This window comes from Lepus europaeus, chromosome 8 (genome assembly GCF_033115175.1).
Source record: "Lepus europaeus isolate LE1 chromosome 8, mLepTim1.pri, whole genome shotgun sequence".
Taxonomy (NCBI): Eukaryota; Metazoa; Chordata; class Mammalia; order Lagomorpha; family Leporidae; genus Lepus; species Lepus europaeus.
The window spans coordinates 129285415-129311516 of record NC_084834.1 but is presented as its reverse complement, the minus strand read 5'-3'; the positions used below and the strand labels follow the sequence as shown (position 1 = coordinate 129311516).

General features: G+C 60.6%; 1 protein-coding gene across 1 annotated transcript in view; it reads left to right on the top strand.

Annotated features, from left to right (window-relative positions):
- ARHGEF10 (Rho guanine nucleotide exchange factor 10) overlaps nucleotides 1-26102 on the top strand; it is a 102520-nt gene that overhangs the window by 63871 nt on the left and 12547 nt on the right. Inside the window, exons 12-19 of the mRNA XM_062198853.1 lie at nucleotides 5427-5542; nucleotides 5903-6030; nucleotides 6180-6280; nucleotides 9115-9236; nucleotides 10694-10780; nucleotides 12371-12594; nucleotides 13453-13610; nucleotides 20682-20824. Coding sequence (XP_062054837.1) covers nucleotides 5427-5542; nucleotides 5903-6030; nucleotides 6180-6280; nucleotides 9115-9236; nucleotides 10694-10780; nucleotides 12371-12594; nucleotides 13453-13610; nucleotides 20682-20824 — 1079 coding nt within the window. The remainder of the gene's footprint in view (nucleotides 1-5426; nucleotides 5543-5902; nucleotides 6031-6179; nucleotides 6281-9114; nucleotides 9237-10693; nucleotides 10781-12370; nucleotides 12595-13452; nucleotides 13611-20681; nucleotides 20825-26102) is intronic.

The following is a 26102-nucleotide window of genomic DNA, read 5'->3' as shown; positions in this document are numbered from 1 at the left end:
AGTCCACGCTGCACTGGTCCCTGATCACGGGCAGTCCACGCAGCACTGGTCCCTGAGTCGTGGGGAGTCCACGCAGCACTGGTCCCTGAGTCGTGGGGAGTCCACGCAACGCTGGTCCCTGAGTCACGGGCAGTCCACGCTGCACTGGTCCCTGATCACGGGCAGTCCACGCTGCACTGGTCCCTGATCACAGGCAGTCCACGCAGCACTGGTCCCTGATCACGGGCAGTCCACGCAGCACTGGTCCCTCAGCAGACAGAAGGTTCACCCTGCTGCTGAGAGCGCACCTTCGCTGTGCAGCACAGGCTCTGTCTCCTGCGACGCTCGGGTAATGTTAAAGTGAGTCTTCATGTGCGCTTACTCACAGAGTAGGTTAGCAGGAGGAAGACGTAATTTGCTTTCCCACTTCAGCCCAGACGTCAGATTGTTGGCACAGCCAGTTGAGAAGCGTGGGCACCCCTCCGGCTCGCCAGCCGTGTGTTTCAGAGGTGGTGGTGGGAGACGTGGAGCGGAGTCTCCCCACGCCACGGTGCCAGCTCGCGTTGTCTGTGATGGGTGCCTGTGCCGGTTTTGCTGGTGACATTGATGACCGGCGATAACGTCGTGACACAAGTTAGACACTTGTCCTCCAAAAGCAAGGGCTTCCAGCAAAGGGTTCATCTGTGGGGGAGGGTACCCAGGGCAGAGAGGGAGACTGTGTGACCCTGAGGGTTGGCAAGGGTACTTCCTGGTGATGGAGCCATGCTGAGAGAGGGAGCTTGGCTGTAGGCTGTGCAGACGCTGTTCTGGGGAGCATGGGGTGTTCTGCGGGTCTTGGAGCTGTGGGCCATCCGGCTGTTGTGGGGGGGATGGGGTTCTGAGGGGAGGGGGTGTTCTGAGGGGATGGGGTGTTCTGGGGGATGGGGTGTTCTGGGGGGATAGGGTGTTCTGGGGGGAGGGGGTTCTGAGGGGTGGGGTGTCCTGAGGAGACAGGGTGTTCTGGGAGGATGGGGTTCTGAGGGGATGGGGTATTCTGGGGGGTATGGGGTGTTCTGAGGGGATGGGGTTCTGGGGGGATTGGGTGTTCTGAGGAGGATGAGGTGTTCTGAGGGGATGGGGTGTTCTGGGAGGATGGGGTTCTGCAGAGATGAGGTGTTCTGAGGGGGATGGGGTGTTCTGGGAGGATGGGGTGTTCTGGGGAGATGGGGTGTTCTGAGGGGGATGGGGTTCTGAGAGGGATGGGGTGTCCTGAGGGGATGGGGTGTTCTGGGGGGATGGGCTGCTCTGAGGGCTGAAGGGTTCTGAGGGGTATGGGGTGTTCTGAGGGGGATGGGGTGTTCTGAGAGGATGGGGTGTTCTGAGGGGATGGGGTGTTCTGAGGGGTGTGGGGTGTTCTGAGGGGATGGGGTTCTGAGGAGATGGGGTGTTCTGAGGGGGATGGGGTGTTCTGGGGGGATGGGGTATTCTGAGGGGGATGGAGTGTTCTGGGGGGATGGGCTGCTCTGAGGGCTGAAGGGTTCTGAGGGGTATGTGGTGTTCTGGGAGGATGGGGTGTTCTGAGGGGGATGGGTGTTCTGAGGAGATGGGGTATTCTGAGGGGGATGGGGTGTTCTGGGAGGATGGGGTGTTCCGAGGGGGATGGAGTGTTCTGGGGGGTATGGGGGTGTCCTGAGGGGATGGGGTGTTCTGGGGGGATGAGGTTTTCTGAGGAGGATGGGGTGTTCTGGGGGGATGAGGTTTTCTGAGGGGGATGGGGTGTTCTGAGGGGGATAGGGTGTTCTGAGGGGTGTGGAGTGTTCTGAGGGGATGGGGTGTTCTGGGGGGATGGGGTGTTCTGAGGGGTGTGGAGTGTTCTGAGGGGGATGGGGTTCTGAGGGGATGGGGTGTTCTGAGGGGGATGAGGTGTTCTGAGGAGGATGGGGTGTTCTGGGGGGTATGGGGTGTCCTGAGGGAATGGGGTGTTCTGGGGGGATGAGGTGTTCTGAGGAGGATGGGGTGTTCTGGGGGGATGGGCTGCTCTGAGGGCTGAGGGGTTCTGAGGCAGGCTGGGATGTTGTGAGGGATGAGGAGCTAGGCTCAGGAGTGCTGAGCTGCTGTGAGGGGTGTGGGAGTCGTTCTGCAGGCTGACTGGGGAGAGGTTCCTTGCATCTACACATGTACTAAAATTCATAGCACTGCACAACAAAACAAATTGTATTGAATAATAATTGCAAAACAATAAAATAGATGCTGACAAATATTAATAGAATACTTAAAATTTTATTACAAGGTTGTGTATATAGAGTCTATCATCAAAACTTTATGAAAATAAACATGTATTAACAGAAAAAATATTTTAAATTATGTGCATACTGTAAGGACATGGAGTTGATATGCATAACTGCTGGAGTGCTTTTGCCTCCTTTTGTGCAACTTCAGCTTCAGTTTTTCTAGATGAGCGATAAGGTATGTAAATATTCACGTAATCATGTCTGCAACATACCATGCCTGTTAATTACACGTGGTTGTGTCACTCAGTGAAGCATGAAGAGTGTGGATATGTAATATCTGTCACACATGCACAGGGAGAGCTGTCTCTGACATGTATGTAATACCTGCCACACATGCATGGGGACAGCTCTGTTTCTGACACGTGTATAATATCTGTCACATGCACACATGGACAGATGTCATACATGTAGTATATGTGTCACACGAGGACAACTTGCTTTCTGACATGTGTAATATCTGTCACATGCACACAAGGACACCTGAAATGTGTAGTATTTGTGTCACATGCACACAGGGATAGCTGTCTTTCTGATATGTGTCACATGTGCACAGAGGGACAGCTCTCTTTCTGACACATGTGTAGTCTGTTACATGTACACAGGGACAGCTGTCTCTGACACACATGCACGGGGACAGCTGTCTGACACACGTGCACGGGGACAGCTGTCTCTGACACACGTGCCTGGGGACAGCTGTCTCTCTGACACACGTGCACGGGGACAGCTGTCTGACACACGTGCCTGGGGACAGCTGTCTCTCTGACACACGTGCACGGGGACAGCTGTCTGACACACGTGCACGGGGACAGCTGTCTCTGCCACACGTGCACGGGGACAGCTGTCTGACACACGTGCCTGGGGACAGCTGTCTGACACACGTGCCTGGGGACAGCTGTCTGACACACGTGCACGGGGACAGCTGTCTCTGACACACGTGCATGGGGACAGCTGTCTGACACACGTGCCTGGGAACAGCTGTCTCTGACACACGTGCCTGGGGACAGCTGTCTCTCTGACACATGTGCACGGGGACAGCTGTCTGACACACGTGCACGGGGACAGCTGTCTGACACAAGTGCCTGGGGACAGCTGTCTCTCTCTGACACACGTGCACGGGGACAGCTGTCTCTGACACACGTGCACGGGGACAGCTGTCTGACACACGTGCACGGGGACAGCTGTCTCTGACACACGTGCCTGGGGACAGCTGTCTGACACACGTGCCTGGGGACAGCTGTCTCTCTGACACACGTGCACGGGGACAGATGTCTCTCTGACACATGTGCACGGGGGCAGCTGTCTGACACACGTGCACGGGGACAGCTGTCTGACACACGTGCCTGGGGACAGCTGTCTGACACACGTGCACGGGGACAGCTGTCTCTGACACACGTGCACGGGGACAGCTGTCTCTCTGACACACGTGCCTGGGGACAGCTGTCTCTCTGACACACGTGCACGGGGACAGCTGTCTCTCTGACACACGTGCACGGGGACAGCTGTCTCTCTGACAGTCTGTAGTATCTCCGGCCCTGAGGGTGGAGCAGGCCACACGGTTTGCAGGGTCCCCTGTTGAGATTCACTAAGATTTCCAGACGTTGGCCTCAGATCCTCACGCGGGTGCTGGGGCTGAGAGCCTGCCCGGGGCCACGCCCCACCACGGGCGCTGCTGGCACATGGAGGCCAGGAAGCTGTCATTTTATTCCATCAGAACACGTCTGCTCTGCCTGGGGTGAACTCTGGCCTCTTCTTGCCAGCTGTGGGACCCAGGCAGGTTTGGACCGCGTATGGCATCAGAGCCTGCGCTTGGGCACGGCCTGAGTGCGGGTCCTGCCTGCCTGTCACGTGTGGCCGCAGGTGTCTGTCTTCCCTGCCAGTGAGGTGGGAAATGGGAGCCCACGGTCTGTTGCGGGCCGCTGCCCACCGGGCACGCGGTGAGTTCTCGGCGTGGGGCTGCGCTCGCTGGGGCAGGCGGACCACAGGGCACACATTATTCCACTGACCTGACCCAGGCAAACCGTTTCTGTTCCATTTGAATGGAGACTGGACATTGCCTAAGCCCAGTTACTGGAAACTTGTTTGAGATTAAATGTCTTACTAATAGCCATGACATCAACAGTGTTTAAGAAACCACTAGAGTTCCGTATGCCATTCGCACGCGGATCCTGCCAGACCCCCGGCTCTAGGAGGCTGCCCAGCTGGCACTGCCAACTGGCCACAGGTGCTAGCTAGAGGCAGCGGCCGGCCTTAGGAGCACACCTGCGGGCGTCCGCGAGCCACACAAACATTCTCTGAGGGAAGCTGGAGCCCCTGGGCGGCCAGCGTCCCCCTCTGGCTCCGGGCTCCCTGGCTCAGGCATGCGCCATCCAGGATTCCCTGCCCTATGGGGCTTCTTGTAGGTCGGGGCCGTTCCTGGGGGCTGCTGCTGGGACACACCCACTCCTGATGCCCACTGGGGTGGTGCACGCGAGATGAGCTCGGAGCTCGGGCACGGGCTGTCCCACCATGGCCTCCTGAGCCTGAGCGGACACGCCTGGGCCCTCTCGTGTTGCCTGCAGGACCAGAGTCTGGGCACTCCTGCGTTCCTGGGCGCCTCCTAGGTTCCCCCCACCTCCCTTGGGCCGGGACGAGGCGCAGCAGGAAACCTGTGCCACCTTGCACGTAGAGGCCCCACCCACGGGCAGAAAAAAAAAAAAAAACAAAAGAAACCACTAGAGTGGCAGAACATCATTGAAGCCACGTTGGGAGACTTTCCACCAGCATCCCTCCAAGCTGTCGCGGTACGAGACACAGGGGACTGCTGAGCGCTCCCAGGTTGGAGGCAGCCCGGGCAGGATGCGGGAGGAAGGGTGACACTCTGAGGCAAGGACGCGGGTTCCGGCGTGGCGGCCACACGGTTTCCCGGCTGTGAGCCTGGTGCTAGGCTCGGGCACGACGTTGACCTCCAGGCTCGCTGCGTGAGGGGCCTCCGTCTGTGCTGCCTTTGCAACTTTTCTCCAAGTCTAATTTCTTTCCAAATAAGGTTAGAAGCGGAGGGCGGCAGGATGCGTGGACATGGCTGCTGGAGATCATTCTGTGTCCCTCAGCACCGAACGCCCTGAAGCAGGATTGCGGCGTTTCCTCCCCGAAGTGTTGGGGCAGACGTGGCCTCAGGGTGGCGGTTTTCCTCTCTTGCAGACAAGGTGTACATGGGCCCGGGGCAGCTGTACCAAGACCTCCAGAACTTGCTGCACGACCTCAACGTGATCGGCCAGATCACTCAGCTGATAGGAAACCTGAAAGGGGTCTATCAGGTAAGCCGCGGGGCACCTGGCTGCGAGACCCCGGTGTCACGTCTGAGGTCCCTGTGTGTGTGGTCGTGTCTCCAGGCGGCACCTGCCGGCTGGGAGGGTTCACCCCGACTGTAAGAATCGCCCCAGACCCTGCTCCGGTGTCAGGTTTCTTCCTCCTGCAGGCACAGCTGGGTGTCAGTTCTGTCTCAGCGGTGCCACAGCCAGGCCTGACCCAGGGCCTCTGTCCCTAGACAGCTACAAGTCTGTTTTGTCTCCGGGAATCTTCATGCTACAGTGTTGCTTTCCCTCCTCGGTGGGATGCTCTGGTGCTCCTGCCTTGGACGCCACTCACTTTTACGTGCAAACGCGTTTCCTTTGCAGAACCTAAACCAGGCGGTGGCCCACGACTGGACGGCAGGACTGCAGAGGCTGATCTTGAAGAAAGAAGATGAGATCCGAGCCGCTGACCGCTGCAGGGTCCAGCTGCAGCTCCCGGGCAAGCAGGACAAGTGAGCAGGGCCCGGCCAGCGCCGCTTTGCTACAGCGTCCACATTCGTGGTGTGGGGGTTGCTCCAGGCGGGCCAGGCACGTGCTTCAGCTTCGGGCGGGGGAGCGTGTCCTGGGACGCGACCGAGGGCACGTGTGTGTTTCCTGGCAGGTCCGGGAGACCCACGTTCTTCACGGCCGTGTTCAACACCTTCACCCCTGCCATCAAAGAGTCCTGGGTGCACAGCCTGCACATGGCCAAGCTCGCGCTGGGTAAGCTATGGTTGACGGGCAGGGCTGAGGCGCGCCCACGTGAGAGGTGCACGCCCGTGAGGGTGAGGCCAGGCTCGGGACGCAGACTCCCTGCCCGCCTTCAACCTGCAGGGCTGCGTGCTTAGACGCAGAACGTTAACCCCGCACCAGGAGTCTGAAGCAGCTGTGGTGAGGGAGGGGCGGTAGGAGCAAGCCGTGGCCTGATCTTCATGGCAACAATGCAGCAGGCACGCTGGACAGCTGCGTGAGCCTGTGCGCCGTGGCCGGACAGGTGGTCCTCGTGCCGGGTCCAGCGTGGGTCTCTGCCGGGCAGCCTGGTCCTCACTGCTGCCTGTCTCACGGCATGCGTGTAGTGCGCTAACTCACGCACACACAGAGGTGCTGTGGGGCACCTGGGGTGCCGCACTGTGGGCGGATGTGTGTGTGTGTGTGTGTGCTGGTGAGTAGGAATGCATTGTGTATGTGCATGTATATGTATGTATGGGTGTGTGTTTTGTTTGCATGTGTGTGTGTATGTGCGGGATATGTGTATGTGCACATGTATATGTGTGGGGTGGGCATGAGTGCATGTGCGTGTGGAAGGGGGTGTGTATATGTGTGCTTGCGAGTATGACTGTATCTGTGCATGCTTATGTGTGTATTGTGTGTTTGCATGTGTACGTATATGAGTGTATGTACGTGTGTGTACACATGTGTGTGGGTGGATGTATGCGTGATTGTGGGTGAATATGAATGTATTTGTACATACGTGTATTATGTGGGGTATGCATATGTGTGTATTGTATGTGTGTATAGATGTGTAGGCTGTGTGTATGTGTATATGTGTGTTTGAGGTGTGTGCATGTGTTTGGGGAAGGTGTGTGTGTATGTATTGTGTGTGCATGTGTTTGGGGTGTGAGTGTAGGTGTATGTGTATGTGTGTGTGTACTGTGTGCATATGTGCATTTGCACGTGTGTGTATATGTGTGTGGGCTGTGCTTGTGTATGTGTATATGTGTATGTGTATTGTGTGGGGGTGTGTTTAGGGTATGAGTGTGTATGTGTATGTATATGTGTGTGCATGTACTGTGTACATATGTGCATCTGTGTGTATGTGTGTATATATGTGTGTGGGCTGTGTTTGTGTATGTATGTGTTTGGGGAAGGTGTGTGTGTATGTGCATTGTGTGGGGGTGTGTTTGGGGTATGAGTGTATATGTGTATGTATATGCATGTGTGTGTATTGTGTGCATATGTGCATTTGTGTGTGTGTATCTGTGTGTGTGTACAGCCCCGTCACGTGCACACTATCTGACCCATTGGCTGTAAATAACAGAGGCAGGACCGAGGCGCCAGGGCTGTGCTCCCGCCACGAGCTGCACACGGACACGGTGCTGCCCCTCCGTTGCCCGGTGATTAGTGCTGTGTCATGCTGGGTCTGGTCACAGTGACTCAGCAGACCCAGAGAGGCGCCGCAGGGGAGAATCAGCTGACCGTGCAGCTCGGCCCCTCCGTCTTTACGTTAGCCAGACGATCTTCAGAGCTGGTGGACGAGCTGCTTTGGTCGTAAAACGCTCTTCATTTCTCTGCACGCCTGCACCACCCAGAATCACGTCCTGTCTAACATGCCCACTGTGTGTCCACCCAGAATCACGTGCTAACACGCCCACTGTGTGTCCACCCAGAATCATGTCCTAACACGCCCACTGCGTGTCCACCCAGAATCGTCCTAACACACCTACTGTGTGTCCACCCAGAATCACGTTCTAACACGCCTACTGTGTGTCCACCCAGAATCACGTCCTAACACCCCCACTGCGTGTCCGCCCAGAATCACGTGCTAACACGCCCACTGCGTGTCCGCCCAGAATCACGTCCTAACATGCCCACTGCGTGTCCACCCAGAATCACGTCCTAACACGTTCACTGCGTGTCCACCCAGAATCATGTCCTAACACACCTACTGCGTGTCCACCCAGAATCACGTCCTAACACTCCCACTGCGTGTCCGCCCAGAATCACGTGCTGTCTAACACGCCCACTGCGTGTCCACCCAGAATCACGTGCTGTCTAACACGCCCACTGCGTGTCCGCCCAGAATTATGTGCTAACACACCTACTGCGTGTCCACCCAGAATCACGTGCTGTCTAACACGCCTACTGCGTGTCCACCCAGAATCACATGCTGTCTAACACGCCTACTGCGTGTCCACCCAGAATCACGTGCTAACACGCCCACTGTGTGTCCACCCAGAATCACATCCTAACATGCCCACTGCATGTCCACCCAGAATCACGTGCTGTCTAACACTCCCACTGTGTGTCCACCCAGAATCACGTGCTAACACGCCCACTGTGTGTCCACCCAGAATCACGTCCTAACATGCCCACTGCGTGTCCACCCAGAATCACGTGCTGTCTAACACTCCCACTGCGTGTCCACCCAGAATCACGTGCTGTCTAACATGTCCACTGTGTGTCCACCCAGAATCACGTCCTAACATGCCCACTGCGTGTCCACCCAGAATCACGTGCTAACACGCCCACTGCGTGTCCACCGTTCCGGTCTCAGCCTTGACAGCAGAACTAAGCAGAGGCAGGAAATCAGAAATCAGACCGACCCGGCTGACCCGGGCTGCACGGTGGCCGTCCAGGAGCAGTGCGCAGGGTGCGGGGTCCCACGGAGGTGGCCTGCGGCACTCTGCAAAATAAAGCAATGGGCATGCGGTGCACCCGAGAGCAGACGGCGCGGCTTTAGTGCTCCGTCCGCGAGCAGGGCGTCGGCGCCGGGGAGCCACGGGTTTCCGTGGCGGCCGAGCCGACGTGGCCCTCGTTGCTTCTCTATTTCCTCACAGAAGAGGAGAACCGCTTGGGCTGGTTCTGCGTTGAGGACGATGGCAACCAGATCAAGAGGGAGACGCACCCGCTCCTTGTGGGACACACGCCCGTGATGGTGGCCAAGCAGCCGGAGTTCAAGGTGCCCCGTGCGCTCCGCGGGAGCCCTGCCTCCTCCAGCTGGGGCCCTGGGGGGCCCTGGGAGGGGGCATCGCCACAACCCTGCCTCCCGGGCCAGTGTTTCCCAGGGGAAGTTCACCCACAAGTGGTTTCACACTGCTCGGCCGTTGTCCTGGGCACAGGCCCCTGGGGCTGACCCTGCAGGACGCTGGGCCGTGAGCTCTGCTGCTGCATCCCGGGCACGGAGACCTGCTGGCTTCTGCTGGCTCCCTGGGGTGTGGCTGGGCAGAGCGCCCCCTCCCCCGGCCTGGTGTCTGCCTGCAGTGCAGAGTGGGCAGGAGATGGGCTTGGTGACATCTGCAGAGTGGTCGGTCCTTCAGTGACCTTTTAAATGATATTTATTTACTTATTGGCAGTGCAGTTAGAGAGGGGGAGACACAGAGAGAGAGAGAGAGGGAAGGAGGGATTGTCCAGCTTCTGGTTCCCTCCCCAGATGTCCACAATGGCTGCAGCTAGGCCAGGCTGAAGCCAGGAGCCTGGATCTCCTTCCGGGTCTCCCTCGTGGGTGCAGGGCCCATCTTCCACTGCTCTGCAAGGTACGTTAGCAGGAAGCTGGATGGGAAGTGGAGCAGCCAGGACTCAAACCTGCGCCCATATGGGATGCCGTGTCGCAGGCAGCAACTTAACCAGATGTACCAGGATGCTGGCCCTTCGGTGGCTTCGGGACCTGTCTGTAAGACTAAGTCAGGGCTGGCACCGTGGCTCACTTGGCTAATCCTCCGCCTGCAGTGCCGGCACCCCAGGTTTCTGTCCCAGTTGCTCCTCTCCAGTCCAGCTCTCTGCTATGGCCCGGGAAGGCAGTGGAGGATGGCCCAAGTGCTTGGGCCCCTGCACCCACATGGGAGACCAGGAAGAAGCACCTGGCTCCTGGCTTTGGATCGGCGTAGTGCGCCGGCCGTGGCGGCCATTTGGGGGGTGAACCAGCAGAAGGAAGACCTTTCTCTGTCTCTTTCTCTCTCACTGTCTAACTCTGCCTGTCAAAAAAATAAATAAATAAAAAAAATTAAAAAAAAAATAAAGGACTAAGGACACTGAGCTCCGGCTGCTCTGTGGCTGCACTAACCCTCAGAGCCTGGGCATCTTGCTGGCTCCCAGGACTGCTCCCTGTGACACCTCACAGCACAGCTGGGCCAGCGAGGGCACAGGCGGGCGGGGACGAGACGTCCCTGGGCTGTGCTTCTGCCCGGGGATTCCCCTCGCTTGTGTCGCTGTATCCTGGTGGGTAAGGGGACCCCGGACCACGACCCCGGCTGCAGCCCCTTGGTGTCCCTGTAAGACATCAGCTCTGGGGCGTCCACCTGAGTCCCCTGCCCGTGCTGCCTCAGCGTGTGGCAGGCCAGGCCCCGGGCTCTGGGGACGCGCGGAGCCCGGGAGCCACGCGGTCCCTTGATGCTGGCGTCCACTTTCCTCCCATCTCAGATCGAATGTGCCGCTTACAACCCCGAGCCGTACGTCAGCAATGAAAGCCAGCCGGACCCGTGCTCCGCCGCCCGCGGCTTCCTGTGGGTGAGCTGCTGTGTCCTGTTTGTGGTCGTGGTTGGTGTGTGTTCACGGGAGCCGGAGCCGTGGCCGGCGTGGTGGGGGCTGCCGGCGCTGTCCTCACACAGGGGTGGGATCGGATGCCATGAAAACATTTGCTATTTTCTTTCTCGTGTAAAACTCTCCCCAGCTTAGATTGAGTCCAGATCTGAGCCGCTGATCTCACACGAGGACCATCTGAGTACTGCTCCCGTTTTGGGGGTGCCACTGCCCTGATTCCTCCCCCCTCCCCGGGACCTCGCTGGCCTCTCACAGTGGCAGCCCAGCAGTTAAAGTTAGTTTGTCCCCTGGGAAATCCAACATGCGGGGTGGCGCGCAGCTGCAGCCGGCCTCTGTGCTTCGTGTCGGGCAGGGACCTGGGGTCTCGGCCTCTCCTTCCGCCCCAGAGCCTCCTTCCCTTCCTGGCCCTCCTCACGCGCACCTATCCCAGACTTTGGCCCCGGTGTCCTGCCTCCAGGCTCACTGCTCCCGCTCCGGGTTGGTTTGCGTGCCTCGGTCGGTGCTTGACGGAACCTCCTGATGAGCTGGTGTTTCGTTTGTGCCGGCCTGCAGGTGAAGAGGTGGCCCTGTCCCCGCGGGGTTTGCATTTGCAGAGAGCTGTTTCCCATCCAGCTGGATCTGTAGCCGTCAGCACTTCCCCTGGGGCCCAGCTCGGGGGTTTGCATGGGCGCCCATCCCCGGAGAGGGTCAGGCAGGCATTCCTAGGCCGCGTGGGCCCAAAGCAGAGCCAGTCCCAAAACAGGTGGGAAGAAGAGCCGTGCGCTCACCAGGCACTTATCAGCTGAAACCCCGCAGTTAGCGTCTGGCGGCCGTGAGAGGCGCTGGCCACGCAAAGACCCGGACACCGGGATTCCAGAGCCCAGCGCCCCTCCTCGTGAGGTGTCGCACGCCAGGGACCCGCCGTGGGGCCGCTCCTAATGAGCATCACTGTTTGGAAGACTTGGGCCCTTGGCTAAGCTCTAGCACCAGAGGGAACGCGTTTACGTCAGTCTGCTGCCCAGAATCGTGTGTGACGAGGCCGTTACCCTGTGCAGCGATGGGTTTGTGCTTTTTAAAGCATACAACTTTCTGAAGGTTGAACGTTGTGCCCGTTATTACGTCATTCTATGCATTGAGTATCTTGAACAGAAAGGAGGCTGTGTGAGCCGACTGTGTGTCCCCCACCTGCTGTTCCTGTGTTTCCCGTGTGAAATCGGTGCTGGCCGTTGCTCTCATGGGGTGGGGTGTGGCGTGGTGGGGTGTGGTGTGCCATGGTCATTGCCCTCACGTGGTGGGGTGTGGAGTGCCGTGGCCATTAGCCTCGCGTGGTGGGGTGTGGTGTGCCGTGGCTGCTGCCCTCGCGTGGTGGGGTGTGGTGTGCCGTGGCCATTAGCCTCGCGTGGTGGGGTGTGGCGTGCCATGGTCGTTTTGCCCTCACGTGGTGGGGTGTGGTGTGCCATGGCCATTTTGCCCTTGCATGGCAGGGTGTGGAGTGCCGTGGCCATTAGCCTCGCGTGGTGTGGAAGCTTCCGTGGGTGTGGCCTCTCACCACTTTTCCCCCTCGACTCCTCCGTCCAGATCGGAAGCTGTACCCAGCAGATGGGTCAGATTGCCATTGTCTCCTTCCAAAACACGGCCCCCAAAGTTATCGAGTGCTTCAACGTGGAGTCCCGGATCCTGTGCATGGTGTACGTCCCTGTCCAGAGCAACCACGTGCAGCCCAGCACGGCCCCGGACCCCGAGCCTGCAGCCCCGAGAGCCTCAGATGTCCCCACTGTCTGTTTGGGGACGGAGGAGGGAAGGTAGGATCTGGTCACTGTGCCTGAGGAACCCGCGTCCGCCGTGTTCGTGGACGGTGGCCATGCAGCCCGCGGCAGGAGGCTCGCTGGCCCCGTGCGTGGGAACCGTGGGACCCGGGGGGCAGGGGCGTTGAGGGTCACCACACTAGGAAGTCATTGGGAAAAGGCAGTCCTTTGGGGGGGGCAGTTTCAGCCCCACCATGCTATCTGCTTCCGAAATGTCTTATTTATACTCCTGCTTTTTAAAATAGCCCAGTCCTTCCTTACTGAGGGAGAAAACAGCCGTATCTGTGTTAGAATCACCTGTTAACAGGAAAATGATGGGCCCCACACGGATGGGAAGAGCTAATGTTTTTATAGTCAAGAATTCCCTTTCAAAATGAAAGAAATCGGGGGCTGGCGCCGTGGCTCACTTAGTTAATCCTCCGCCTGCGGCGCCAGCATCCCATATGGGTACCGGGTTCTAGTCCCGGTTGCTCCTCTTCCAGTCCAGCTCTCTGCTGTGGCCCAGAAAGGCCGTGGAGGATGGCCCAGGTGCTTGGGCTCCTACACCCGCTTGGGAGACCAGGAAGAGACACCTGGCTCCTGGCTTCGGATCGGTGCAGTGCCGGCCATGGCAGCCTTTTGGGGGATGAACCAACGGAAGGAAGACCTTTCTCTGTCTCTCTCTCTCTCACTGTCTATAACTCTACCTGTCAAATAAACAAACAAACAAACAAAAAAAGAAATCAAAGTGGTCACAAAGACTGTGGAAGTGCAGCCAGGCGCGGGGGAGGGGACGCCTGCCGCTGTCCTCCTGGTAGGTGCACCTGCCGCCTTCCTGGGAGCGGCCCACTCACCGCGCGTGTCTCTCCTCGACAGCATCTCCGTCTACAAAAGCAGTCAAGGCTCCAAGAAAGTGAGGCTGCAGCACTTTTTCACGCCCGAGAAGTCCACAGTCATGAGCTTGGCCTGCTCGTCTCGGGGTCTGTACGCCGGGCTCGTCAACGGGACAGTCGCCAGCTACGCCAAGGCCGCAGGTGAGGGCGCCTCTGGCTCCCAGCTGACCCTGGGGCGGGTGTCAGCCTGGTGTCCCCTGTGGGCCCTGTGACCTTCTCCTTCCCAAAAGGGAGGCTCTCGGGGACACCCCGCACCCCACGAAGCGCCTCCTGCTGCCCACCATGGGCCTTCCTCGGATGCTCCCGCCCTGTTCTCCTGTGGCCTCCAGGACAAGCTGTGCCGGGTCACTGCATGGCCAGCCATCCCCACGTGGGGCAGGAATCCTCTGTCCCCATGTAGGGCTGTGCTCTGGCCCCTTCCGGCCTGGGCATCCCTGGTGGCCCTGGTGTAGCCCCCAGACCCTCTCCAGTCTTCCTCCTCGTGCACGTCCCCAGCTCTGCAAGGCTCCTGGGGAGCCAGGAGAGACCGCCATGGAGGCGTGAGGCCGCCTCGCTGTGCTGTAAGCCCCTTGGCCAGTGTGCTGCCCGTTCCTGGGCTCTGTCCAGCCCCCTGTACCCCAATCCATGACTCTGGTACAGGTGGCACTGCTGGGGTTCCGCTCTCTTGAGCACTCCCCGAAAGGCGTTTTCAGCTTCCTCTCTGGAAGCCCGCCTTTTGAGGGGTCACCATCCTGCCTCAGCCCTGCTGGCCGAGTCTCCCGGGGGTGGTGCTGCCACGCCGGAGACCGGAGCCTGGAGCCTGCCCCAGGGACGCCATCTCACTGCAGACCTGTCCAGGCTCAGCTCATAAATGCTATGTGCCCGAGTCCAGTCCCCCGTGGTACCCACAGGAGTCTCAGGGCCAGCGTTCCCAAGACGGGGTCCGAGGGTCTTCCCCGTGAACGCTGCTCTGGGGACGGGACTCGATCTGGGTCCCGCCCCCGCCCCACGGCCCCATGTCTGAATCACCCACCCACAGCTCCACTGTTCCCGGCCCCTGGCCCCTGTCTGGATCCCCAGTCCCCTGCAGCCTCAGCCCGCTCTCCTCCAAAGCACGCTGTCTCTCTCTGTCCCCAGGCTGCAGCAGGCGGCCCTGGCCCCTCGGCCATCTCGGCCGTCCCAGCTGGCACCTTGAGCCCTGCCATTGCTGGCTCGGGCACTTCCCTCCCCTTCCCATCCCCCCTGGGGGCCCAGGCTGACCTGGCTCCCATCCGTGCCTCCCTCTCTCCAGTAAACCTCAGCTGGCTCCCACCTCTCTCTCTCTCTCTCCCCTTCTCCCCTCCATCCCCCTCTCCCCCACACTCTCCTCCTCTCCACCTCTCCCCCTCTCTTTCCCTCCTTTCTCTCCCTCCAGTAAACCTTACCTGTCCCTGCTCCCCCCAACTGGCCTCACTGGCTCCTGCCCTGCCCCCGTCCTGTCCCCCCCCAGCTGGCCTCACTGGCTCCCGCCCTGCTCCTGTCCCTGCCCCCCCCAGCTGGCCTCACTGGCTCCCGCCCTGCCCCCGTCCTGTCCCCCCCCAGCTGGCCTCACTGGCCCCCGCCCTGCTCCTGTCCTGTCCCCCCCCAGCTGGTCTCACTGGCTCCTGCTCCTGTCCCTGTCCCCCCCTAGCTGGCCTCACTGGCCCTCGCCCTGCCCCCGTCCTGTCCTGTCCCCCCCCAGCTGGTCTCACTGGCTCCTGTCCCTGTCCCCCCCTAGCTGGCCTCACTGGCCCACACCCTGCTCTGGTCCCTGTCCCCCCCCCAGCTGGCCTCACTGGCTCCTGCCCTGCCCCCGTCCTGTCCCCCCCCAGCTGGCCTCACTGGCTCCTGCCCTGCCCCCGTCCTGTCCCCGCCCCCCAGCTGGCCTCACTGGCTCCCGCCCTGCCCCCGTCCTGTCCCCCCCCAGCTGGCCTCACTGGCTCCCGCCCTGCTCCTGTCCCTGCCCGCCCCCCCCAGCTGGCCTCACTGGCTCCCGCCCTGCTCCTGTCCCTGCCCCCCCCAGCTGGCCTCACTGGCTCCTGCTCCGGTCCCTGTCCCCGCCCCCCAGCTGGCCTCACTGGCTCCCGCCCTGCCCCCGTCCTGTCCCCCCCCAGCTGGCCTCACTGGCTCCCGCCCTGCTCCTGTCCCTGCCCGCCCCCCCCAGCTGGCCTCACTGGCTCCCGCCCTGCTCCTGTCCCTGCCCCCCCCAGCTGGCCTCACTGGCTCCTGCTCCGGTCCCTGTCCCCCCCCAGCTGGCCTCACTGGCTCCCGCCCTGCCCCCGTCCTGTCCCCCCCCAGCTGGCCTCACTGGCTCCCGCCCTGCTCATGTCCCTGCCCCCCCCCCAGCTGGCCTCACTGGCTCCTGCCCTGCTCCTGTCCTGTCCTCCCCAAGCTGGCCTCACTGGCCCTGCCCTGCCCCCGTCCTGTCCCCCCCCCCAGCTGGCCTCACTGGCCCTGCCCTGCTCCTGTCCTGTCCCCCCCCCAGCTGGCCTCACTGTCCCTGCCCTGCCCCCGTCCTGTCCCCCCCCCCAGCTGGCCTCACTGGCTCCCGCTCTGCTCTGGTCCCTGTCCCCACCCCCCCAGCTGGCCTCACTGGCCCCCGCCCTGCTCTGGTCCCTGTCCCCCCCAGCTGGCCTCACTGGCCCCTGCCCTGCTCCTGTCCTGTCCCCCCCCTCAGCTGGCCTCACTGGCTCCCGCTCTGCTCTGGTCCCTGTCCCCCCCCCCCAGCTGGCCTCACTGGCCCCCGCCCTGCTCCGGTCCCTGTCCCCCCCAGCTGGCCTCACTGGCCCCTGCCCTGCTCCTGTCCTGTCCCCCCCCCCAGCTGGCCTCACTGGCCCCGCCCTGCTCTGGTCCCTGTCCCCCCCTAGCTGGCCTCACTGGCCCCCGCCCTGCTCCGGTCTCTGTCCCCCCCCCAGCTGGCCTCCCTGGTGCCCACCCGTGCCTCTGTCTCCCCGTTAGCCCCTTGATTTCCATTCTGCTGGTGACCTTGACCTTGCTTCCTTCAGTGCCCCCCCCCCCCCAATCCCATATTCAATCTTACACCTGCTGCCAGCCCCACGCTGGTCCCCTCGGACACCCAGACGCACCAGTAACGGCGGAGCCACATTCTCGTGGCTCTTTGTCGGACAGTTTCCCTGTGTGTGAAATGTTGCCAGAGAGCCAGGTTCTGGGTGCTGCTTGGCCAGGGAGTTCCTCCCGTTCTGCTTGGGTCCTTGTCTCCCTCCTTACACGTAACAGTGAATTTATCCAGGGATAAGGTGCACACGCATGGGGTGCTGGAACTACAGCAGCCACGTGCAGCTCCTTCGAAGCCACCCCACCCCCACCGTGTCCCCACGGAGCCGCTTCTCACATCTGCGGTGCCAGCTCACAGCCAGGTCACCTAGGTGGAGCTGGGCCATTAGGCTCTGGGAGGTGTCAGCTAGCACAGGGCGGCCCCTTCCGTCACAGGGTCACAGAGACACCTGGGAGCCACGGCCCGAGAGGCGCCAGTGAGCCGTGCTCCTGGAAGGCGCTCTTGGTGTCTGTAGGAGGCACAGCTCAGGCATCGGAAAACAGAGCTGCCACTGGACGTCAGCCCTGACCCGAGGACAGTGTCCGAACTGGGTTAGCTGACCTCACTCAGCTCCTGTTCCAGAGGAGTTGCCGTCAGCCGCACGGCGTCAGGCCATCCCAGCAGGCAGTGCAGGTCTCCCTGAGGTCAGGGGCCCTGCAGTCAGGCAGGGGTGGGGTCTCCCCCAGGTCAGGGGCCCTGCAGTCAGGGGGTGGGGTCTCCCCAGGTCAGGGACCCTATAGTCAGGGGTGGGGTCTCCCCAGGTTGGGGACCCTGTAGTCAGGGGTGGGGTCTCCCCCCGGTCAGGGACCCTGTAGTCAGGGGTGGGGTCTCCCCCAGGTCGGGGACCCTGTGGTTAGGGGGTGAGGTCTCCCCCAGTCAGGCACCCTGTAGTCAGGGGGGGTCTCCCCAGGTCAGGGAGCCTGCCGTCCGGGGGGTCTCCCCCAGGTCGGGGACCCTGTAGTCAGGGGGTGAGGTCTCCCCAGGTCAGGGACCCTGCAGTCGGGGGGGGGTCTCCCCAGGTCAGGGACCCTGTAGTCAGGGGGGGTCTCCCCAGGTCAGGGACCCTGCAGTCAGGCAGGGGGTGGGGTCTCCCCAGGTCAGGCATCCTGCAGTCGGGGGGGGGTCTCCCCAGGTCAGGCATCCTGCAGTCGGGGGGGTCTCCCCAGGTCAGGGACCCTGCAGTCGGGGTGGGGTCTCCCCAGGTCAGGGAGCCTGCAGTCAGGGGTGGGGTCTCCCCAGGTCAGGGGCCCTGTAGTCAGGGGTGGGGTCTCCCCATGTCAGGGACTCTGCAGTCGGGGGGGGGTCTCCCCAGGTCAGGCATCCTGCAGTCGGGGGGGGGTCTCCCCAGGTCAGGGGCCCTGCAGTCAAGGGGGGGGTCTCCCCAGGTCAGGGACCCTGCAGTCAGGGGGGTCTCCCCAGGTCAGGGACCCTGCAGTCAGGGGGGGTCTCCCCAGGTCAGGGACCCTGCAGTCAGGGGGGGTCTCCCCAGGTCAGGGACCCTGCAGTCGGGGGGGGTCTCCCCAGGTCAGGGAGCCTGCAGTCGGGGGGGGGTCTCCCCAGGTCAGGGACCCTGTAGTCGGGGGGGGTCTCCCCAGGTCAGGGACCCTGCAGTCAGGGGGGGTCTCCCCAGGTCAGGGACCCTGCAGTCGGGGGGGGTCTCCCCAGGTCAGGGACCCTGCAGTCGGGGGGGGTCTCCCCAGGTCAGGCATCCTGCAGTCGGGGGGGGGTCTCCCCAGGTCAGGCATCCTGCAGTTGCAGGGGGGTCTCCCCAGGTCAGGGAGCCTGCCGTCGGGGGGGGGTCTCCCCAGGTCAGGGAGCCTGCAGTCGGGGGGGGTCTCCCCAGGTCAGGCATCCTGCAGTCGGGGGGGGTCTCCCCAGGTCAGGGACCCTGTAGTCGGGGGGGGTCTCCCCAGGTCAGGGAGCCTGCAGTCAGGGGGGTCTCCCCCCGGTCAGGGACCCTGTAGTTAGGGGGGGTCTCCCCAGGTCAGGGACCCTGTAGTCGGGGTGGGGTCTCCCCAGGTCAGGCATCCTGCAGTCGGGGGGGGTCTCCCCAGGTCAGGGACCCTGCCGTCAGGGGGGGTCTCCCCAGGTCAGGGACCCTGCAGTCAGGCAGGGGGTGGGGTCTCCCCAGGTCAGGCATCCTGCAGTCGGGGGGGGGTCTCCCCAGGTCAGGCATCCTGCAGTCGGGGGGGTCTCCCCAGGTCAGGGAGCCTGCATCCCATGGAGCATGAGGCTCTCAGATCACCCTGCTTGCACTCTGCAGCCAGGTGTCCCCATGAGACGTGGCGTTGCACTGCTCCAGGGCTGCTGGAGGCAGGTGGGAGGCTCTGACACTGTGCGTACACACACCTGTGTATGAGGGTACGTGTTTGCTGTGGGAGTGTACACGTACGCATGCATGTCATGTATGTGCATGTGTGTGCACGCATTTGTGGGTGACTGCATGGTTGTGCTATGTGCTCGCACACGTGTGTGAGTGTGCATGCATACATTTGAGCGTGGGAGTATGTGTGACCACATGGTGTGGACCCAGTGTGGACACTGCAGACTTGGTAAAGGAAGTCCGATGTCCGTCAGAGCTATGAGGGGCTGTCCCGTGAGGCCTTCAGCCTGATGGCACGTGGCCGCGTTGTCCCTAAGGCTGAGCCTCACAAGTCACAGCTTGCAGCCTTGCCCTCAGCCCCGAGGGTGGAGAGGAGCTGTTGTGTGCGCAGGTTCCTTCTTCCAGACCCAGAGCCGAGAGGTCAGAGCCGGCCCCTGTGCCCAGGGAGCAGGGAAGGCTGATTCCCCAGGAGGCCAAAGGCGCTCGGGCTTAGCGGCGTCCTGCCCCTGCCCAGTCAGCCGCATTTACCCACGGGGTAATTACTGCAGGCATTTCTGAAACTTGTGTTAAATCCTTTTTGTAAATGCTGGTTTTTTTTTTTTAAGATTTGTTTATTCGAAAGTCAGAGGTGGGGTCAGTGCTGTGGTATAGCGGGCTAAGCCCCTGCCTGTGGCACCAGCATCCCATATGGGCACCGGTTCTAGTCCCAGCTGCTCCTCTTCCAATCCAGCTCCCTGCTGTGGCCTGGGAAAGCAGTGGAAGACAGGGCAAGTGCTTGGGCCCCTGCACCCACGTGGGAGACCTGGAAGAAGCTCCTGGCTCCTGGCTTTGCGTCAGCTCAGCTCTGGCCACTCCGGCCTTTTGGGGAGTGAACCAATAGATTAAAGATCTCTCTCTCTCTCTCTCTCTGTCTCCCCTTCTCTAACTTCACATCTCAAATCAAATCATTTAAAAAAAAGTTACAGAGAGCATCAGCTAACAGAGGTCACTCCCCAAGTGACCTCAATGGCCAGGGCAGAGCCAGGAGCTTCACTTGGGTCTCCCAGCTGGGAGCAGGGGCCTGAGCACCTGGGCCATCTTACACTGCTTCCGCAGGCCATAGCAGGGTGCAGCTGGGCCTCGAACCGACGCCCACGTGTTTTGCGGCATTGCAGGTGGTGGTTTACCTGTTGTACCACAATGCCGGCCCCCCTTTGTGTTCAGTCCCACATAATTCCACTGGCGTCCGAGCTGCCAGCCTGCGTATTCTGTGAGGCCTGACATACGTCACCTGTGCTTTCAAAGCAAAATGCGCTCTCGCCCCTCGGCTTCCACACAAGGAGTCCCCTCCGCTCAGCTCTGGTTTCCCTCTGCAGGGAGGATGAGTGTGGACGTTTGCACACGGAGGCAGGTCCTGGGAGCCCGGGAGTGTGGACACCGGCCGCGCTGGGTGCGTTCGATGCATGGCAGGCCACGCCGTGCCGTGTGCTGTTGCCGTCAGTCACGGTTGTGCCACACGCCTGTGCGCCAGGCCCTGTGCTCTGAGCCTGCACAAGCACCCTCACCGCTAGTTCTCGACAGCCTCGGAGGCCAGCAGCAGCAGCGTGCCCATTTTACACACACGGAAGCTGGGTTTAGGGCAAATGGGTGCTTTGTCCAGTACCCAGTGCAAGACCTGCTGATGGCCTCTTTTGTAAACTCCTGGGCCCCTGCACACGCCCGGGACCAAGCCCGGCACCCGCAGTGCAGATGGACTGTGGCCGCCCGTGTTTCGCGGGAGCTGCGATCCCGTCTCCTTGTCCCTGTGCCCCAGTGTGACCTGAACTTGAGGGAAATTCAAGGAAATGTTTCTTTTCAGATGGATCCTGGAACTGCGAGCCTCAGCACGTGATCAAGCTGGGCGTCCTCCCGGTGCGAAGCCTGCTGGTGATGGAGGACACGCTGTGGGCGGCTTCCGGAGGCCAGGTCTTCATCATCGGTCTGGAGACGCACGCCGTCGAGGTGGGTCCTCTAGTGCGCGCTTACGCGTGGCCCCGCGGCTCCCAGCGCGGGAAACCAGAGCAGCCTCTGACACAGAGCTCTCGGGCAGCGCCGGCCTGGCCATCAGCTGAAGCAGACGCCCTCTGGGTTATGGTCGGGAAGACAAGCTTAGCTGGGAATCCCCTGAGGCCGGGTCCTGGGGCGTCTAGTGTGAGCATAGCCACTGGATATGTTCAGGGTGCTCGTCCGGAGGTGCTCCGTGCGGTCAGGGTGCTCCGTGCGGTCAGGGTGCTCCATCCATAGATGCTCCATGTGTTCAGCGTGCTCCGTGTGGTCAGGGTGCTCCGTGTGGTCAGGGTGCTCCCGTGTGTTCAGGGTGCTCCCGTGTGGACAGGGTGCTCCATGCATTCAGGGTGCTCCGTGTGGTCAGGGTGCTCTGTCCAGAGCTGTTCCATGCATTCAGGGTGCTCCGTGTGGTCAGGGTGCTCTGTCCAGAGCTGTTCCATGCATTCAGGGTGCTCCGTGTGGTCAGGGTGCTCTGTCCAGAGCTATTCCATGCATTCAGGGTGCTCCGTGTGTGCTCTGTCCAGAGCAGGCAGGCCCCGCCCCTTCCTGCCCAAAGCCCAGGTGAGCACAGACAGAAGCATCAGCTGACCAGAAAAGGTGGTCAAGTGCTTTTGTTCCTTTACAGTGGAAAGGTCTCTGCAGGGCCGCCACGGACCCAGCAGCACTCGTGGTACAGAGAAGATGGTGGGTTAGGGTGGTACAGGGTCACCGAGATGTGTGTGACTGACAAAGCCGGGAAACGCCTCCTGTGCACTCTGTCCAGAGCCTTCCAGGAAGAGGCTGTGGCCTGGAGGCAGACGTGCGCGGAGAAGTGACCTGGCCTCACTCACGCTGGGACATGCTCACACGCTGTCCCCCGCGTGCACACACATACAGTGGCACTCCCATGGACAGAGGCAACTCGCCCATGTGACATAAATGCTATAACATACATGGCGTGCACATGTCACATGACACACACCATAATACACATGTAACATGTGACACGCTCATGGGACAACTGTCATAACATATACGTAACACACACCGACACACATGTGATAAATGCTGTACATATGTAACATACACATGGCACATGTGATGTAAACACTATAATACACCTATAACATGCATATGATACAAGCACTATAGCATGTAACATGCGAGACACATGACAAATGCTATAATTCAACATAACATACAAGTGATACAACTGATGTAAACACTATAATACATATGTAGCATACATGTGACACAAACACTATGACACATGTAGCATGCACGTGACAACATATGACATAAATTATGCCATGTGTAACATACATGTGGCATGTATGTGACATAGATACTGTAACACATAGGTAACATGCATGTGACACAAAGCATACATGCGATCATGCCTTCACTCACCATGACAGACACTTGCCACACAGAGCATAACAATTCATTCTCACACTGTGGTGTGCACATAGGACACATGCCACACACAAGACACATGTCACAGCACCGTGTCTCCCCAGCACAGGGGCTCCTCCATGGCAGAGCACGGCTTGGCCACGCTGCAAGCACAGTGGCCGTGTCAGGAGGTGGTGCAAGGGTGCTGTCCCAGGCCAGGGCCGGAGATCAGGCCTGACTACACACACGGTTCCTGCTTCCGGGTTCTGCAGACTCAGGGGCGCCGCCCCTGGGAGCTCTTCCAGGGCTGGGCCAGGCCACAGCAAGAGCCTGGAGCTCCATCCGCTCCCCCAGCGCTGGGGCCACCTTCCTGTGCCTTCCCAGGTGCATTGGCAAGGGGCTGGATGGGAAGGGGAGCAGCCAGGACTCTATCCGGCACCCATATGGGGGGTGCCAGCGGCACAGGCGGCCTAATCACCGGCCCCTGTGGTAGTGTTTTGCTAAATCACCTGCATTTGACCAGCTTTGTCTCACACAACACACATGCACACACATGCACACACACACGCACATGCCCCTGGAGAGGGACACCTGCAGTCCATCCTGGGGACCCCGACTGTGGGTGCTGGCGCCGTCTCTGGGGCTGCACAGCTGGTTGGAAGCTCCAGGCCTGCACTCCCCCATTGAGGTCATCACTGTCAGAGCCGGCAGGGCCCTGAGTCCTGTCCTTGCCCGAGTGAGCGAGCTAGCGAGCGAGCGTAGCTGGCGTGGCTCCCATGCACGGGCTGGTTGTGGGCAAGGCGAGAGCGCTGCGTGGTCGCCGTCTTCGTGGTCAGGACGAAGCATCGTTCCGGGAGACGTGCGAGGGCCGGGAGCTGCATCTAGTGAGCTGCTGTGTGCTCTTCTTTTCCGGCAGATCAGGATAATAATAGAGCGGCAGTCCTTTTGGACGCTTCTCCAAAAATAATGCGTCGCTTCTGCGTGAATTCTCCCAGAGAGGTTGGAACTGTGGCTTCTGCAACCTTCACTAATAGCAGAACGCCCCAAAATTGGGACTGTCGTAACCAAAATATCGTTTCCAAATGTTCCAAGGAATTTATACGCTGTAGCTCTCAAAGACTTAGAAATAATATTTTTGGATCCAAATATGTCTCCTTTCTGTGCATATTTTAGTACTGAAATAACTGCATTTAGAGAGCTGCTGCCGCCTTGAAGAGGGAAATCTACACTGAGGTTGCTGTTGGGCGGGGCCCACCTGCTGGGATGGCAGGGGCTGTGCAGGGGCCCCGAGGGCAGTGGGCGCAGGCCGGGCTGCCTGGGGTCCACACAGGGGTCAGGGCTGCCGGTGCGGGCAGGAGTCGAGCTGTTTACAGGTGCGGCGGCGGGCTCCTGTCTGCTCTGGCTGCCAGCCGCCCAGAGACTGCGGGAGCAGCTGGGAAGCCGAGCGGAGTCCCACGGGCGACCACCACCGGCTCCTGGATTCCGTGGCGGGGTCGGAGGCTGGGGCGGTGGGCACCGGCACCGTGTCAGCATCGCATCACTGAGCGGCTGCCTGCCTTGGGCTCACCAGGAGGCAGCGGTGGGGCGTCAGGGACCCTGCAGGGGGTGAGTGGGGCCGGGAGAAGGCAGGGTTTGGAGCCGTGCCCCCCCTGCCCCCCGCCCCCGGCAGTGATTCCTTGGGGGCTCTGCACTCCCAGAAGACCAGAAGCACGTGAGCGTTTGCAGCACATGAGGGGAGCCAGCTGAGGACACAAAGCTCGGGCTGGATCCGGAAGACACACAGTGGTCACGGCGGCTGGGTGAGCGCCTTCCCAGCAGCCTCCAGAGAGCCTCACGGCTACTCGCCCGTCTTGCTCGAGCTCTCGCCTCACGCCGAGGAGGAGGGAAAACTGCCTCTCGCGCTCTGCGTACGAGGGTGACTCTGACTAAAAGCCAGGCAGACGCGGCGAGCACGGAGATCTGCAGGCCAGGGCCGCTCCTGAGTGCAGGTGGGACCCTCAGCAGGGTACGAGGGCGTTTCCAGGAGTTCCTGGGAAAACAGAATTGAAAGATAAGCTTATGCTGGTGCAAAAAAATGAGATACGTGCACACTTTATTCTCTATATGTATAAATAAAGATTTATTGATTTACTTGAAAGGCAGAGTTAGGGAGAGATCTTCTATTCACTGGTTCACCCCCTAAGTGGCCACAATGGCTGCAGCTGGGCCAGGCAGAAGCCAGGAACTTCCTCAGGGTCCCCCCCATTGGGTGTGGGAGCCCAAGCACGTTACCAGGAGCTGGGTGGCAAGCGGAGCAGCCAGGCCTCGAACCGCTGCCCATCTGGGCCACCAGCACGGCAGGCAGCAGCTTTATCCACTGCGTCAAAATGCCGGCCAGACTTTTCCCACGGTGCGCGGTTTTCGTGAATGTCTGGAGGCTGCGTGCACGAATTTCGGAGCCTACCTGCACCCAGGGTTATCTCGCAATCCAGTTTGCCGTGGCGGTGGGAGATATACCTGGAAGATGACTTCAACAGCATCTTGAGAGAGCATCCACCGTGGCCAATTGAGGCTCCCCCTGAGTGCGCCGGTGACTCAACCTGTGGACCCCGGGCAGCCCAGGGTCAGCCCAGGACTCCACACGGACAGCGTGAGGCAGGGCGGAAGGAGCCTCAAAGCCGTCTGACCAAACCCCCAGCAAGCTCACGGCAGCGGGTGCCCAGCCCGGGGCTGCTTAAGGACGGATAGCTCCCCCGGAGGGCGGGGAAAGGGCACGGCCATCGCCTCTCACTCAGCGCAGTGGGGGCTGTAGCCCCAGGGCTGGACGCAGAACGCAGAGTGGGGCACTCAGGTGCAAGGAACCCGGGAAATCCTGTGTGTGTGACGTGCTCGTGTGTGGGGAGTCGTGTGTGTGTGCATGTGTGTGTGTGACGTGCTCTTGTATGTGGGGAGTCGTGTATGTGCATGTGTGTGTGTGATGTGTTCCTGTGTACAGGGAGTTGTGTGTGTGATTGACATGCTCTCGTATGTGGGGAGTTGTGTGAGTACATGAGTGTGTGTGACATGCTCTCGTGTGTGGGGAGTCGTGTGTGTGTGTGACGTGCTCATGTGTGTGTGTGATTGACATGCTCTCGTATGTGGGGAGTTGTGTGAGTACATGAGTGTGTGTGACGTGCTCTCGTGTGTGGGGAGTCTGTGTGTTTTGTGCTCTTGTGTGTGAAGTCATGTGTGTGTGAGATGTGCTGTCATGTGTGGGGAGTCTGTGCATGTGTGGCGTGCTCTCGTGTGTGGGGAGTCTTATGTGGGGAGTCGTGTGTGTGTGGGGAGTCATGTGTGTGATGTGCTCTTGTATGTGGGGAGTCGTGTGTGTGTGACGTGCTCTTGTATGTGGGGAGTCGTGTGTGTGCATGTGTGTGTGCGTGTGTGTGTGTGTGACGTGCTCTCGTGTGTGGGGAATCCCCATGCTGCCCCCATCCTGCACAGATCTGTGAGATCTAATCAGATCAGCAAGGTCGTGGGAAGCAGATTGATTTGTGAAAATCTGATTTCTCTACGCTAGCAGTGAGACAGCTGTGTTACGGGGCATCCGGGACAGAACGCTCCGAGAGAAGTGGACGAGGACGGCTCGAGCCCTGTGCTCCGAGGGCGCAGGGCCTCCTTGGGAGAGGTTGGAGAATCCCAACCCGAGCAGATGGCAGCGCGTGCTCTGTCCATGGCTCGGAGGACTCAGCGTTGGTAGGAGGGAGAGGCCTCAGAGGGATCTGGATTGAGCACCGCCCTGTCAGAACACCAGTGCTTTCTTAAAGCAAAACGTGACCAGAGCCTCAACTTCACACACACACAAACGCGAGGGCCCGGACCAGCCCAAGCACCTGATGGG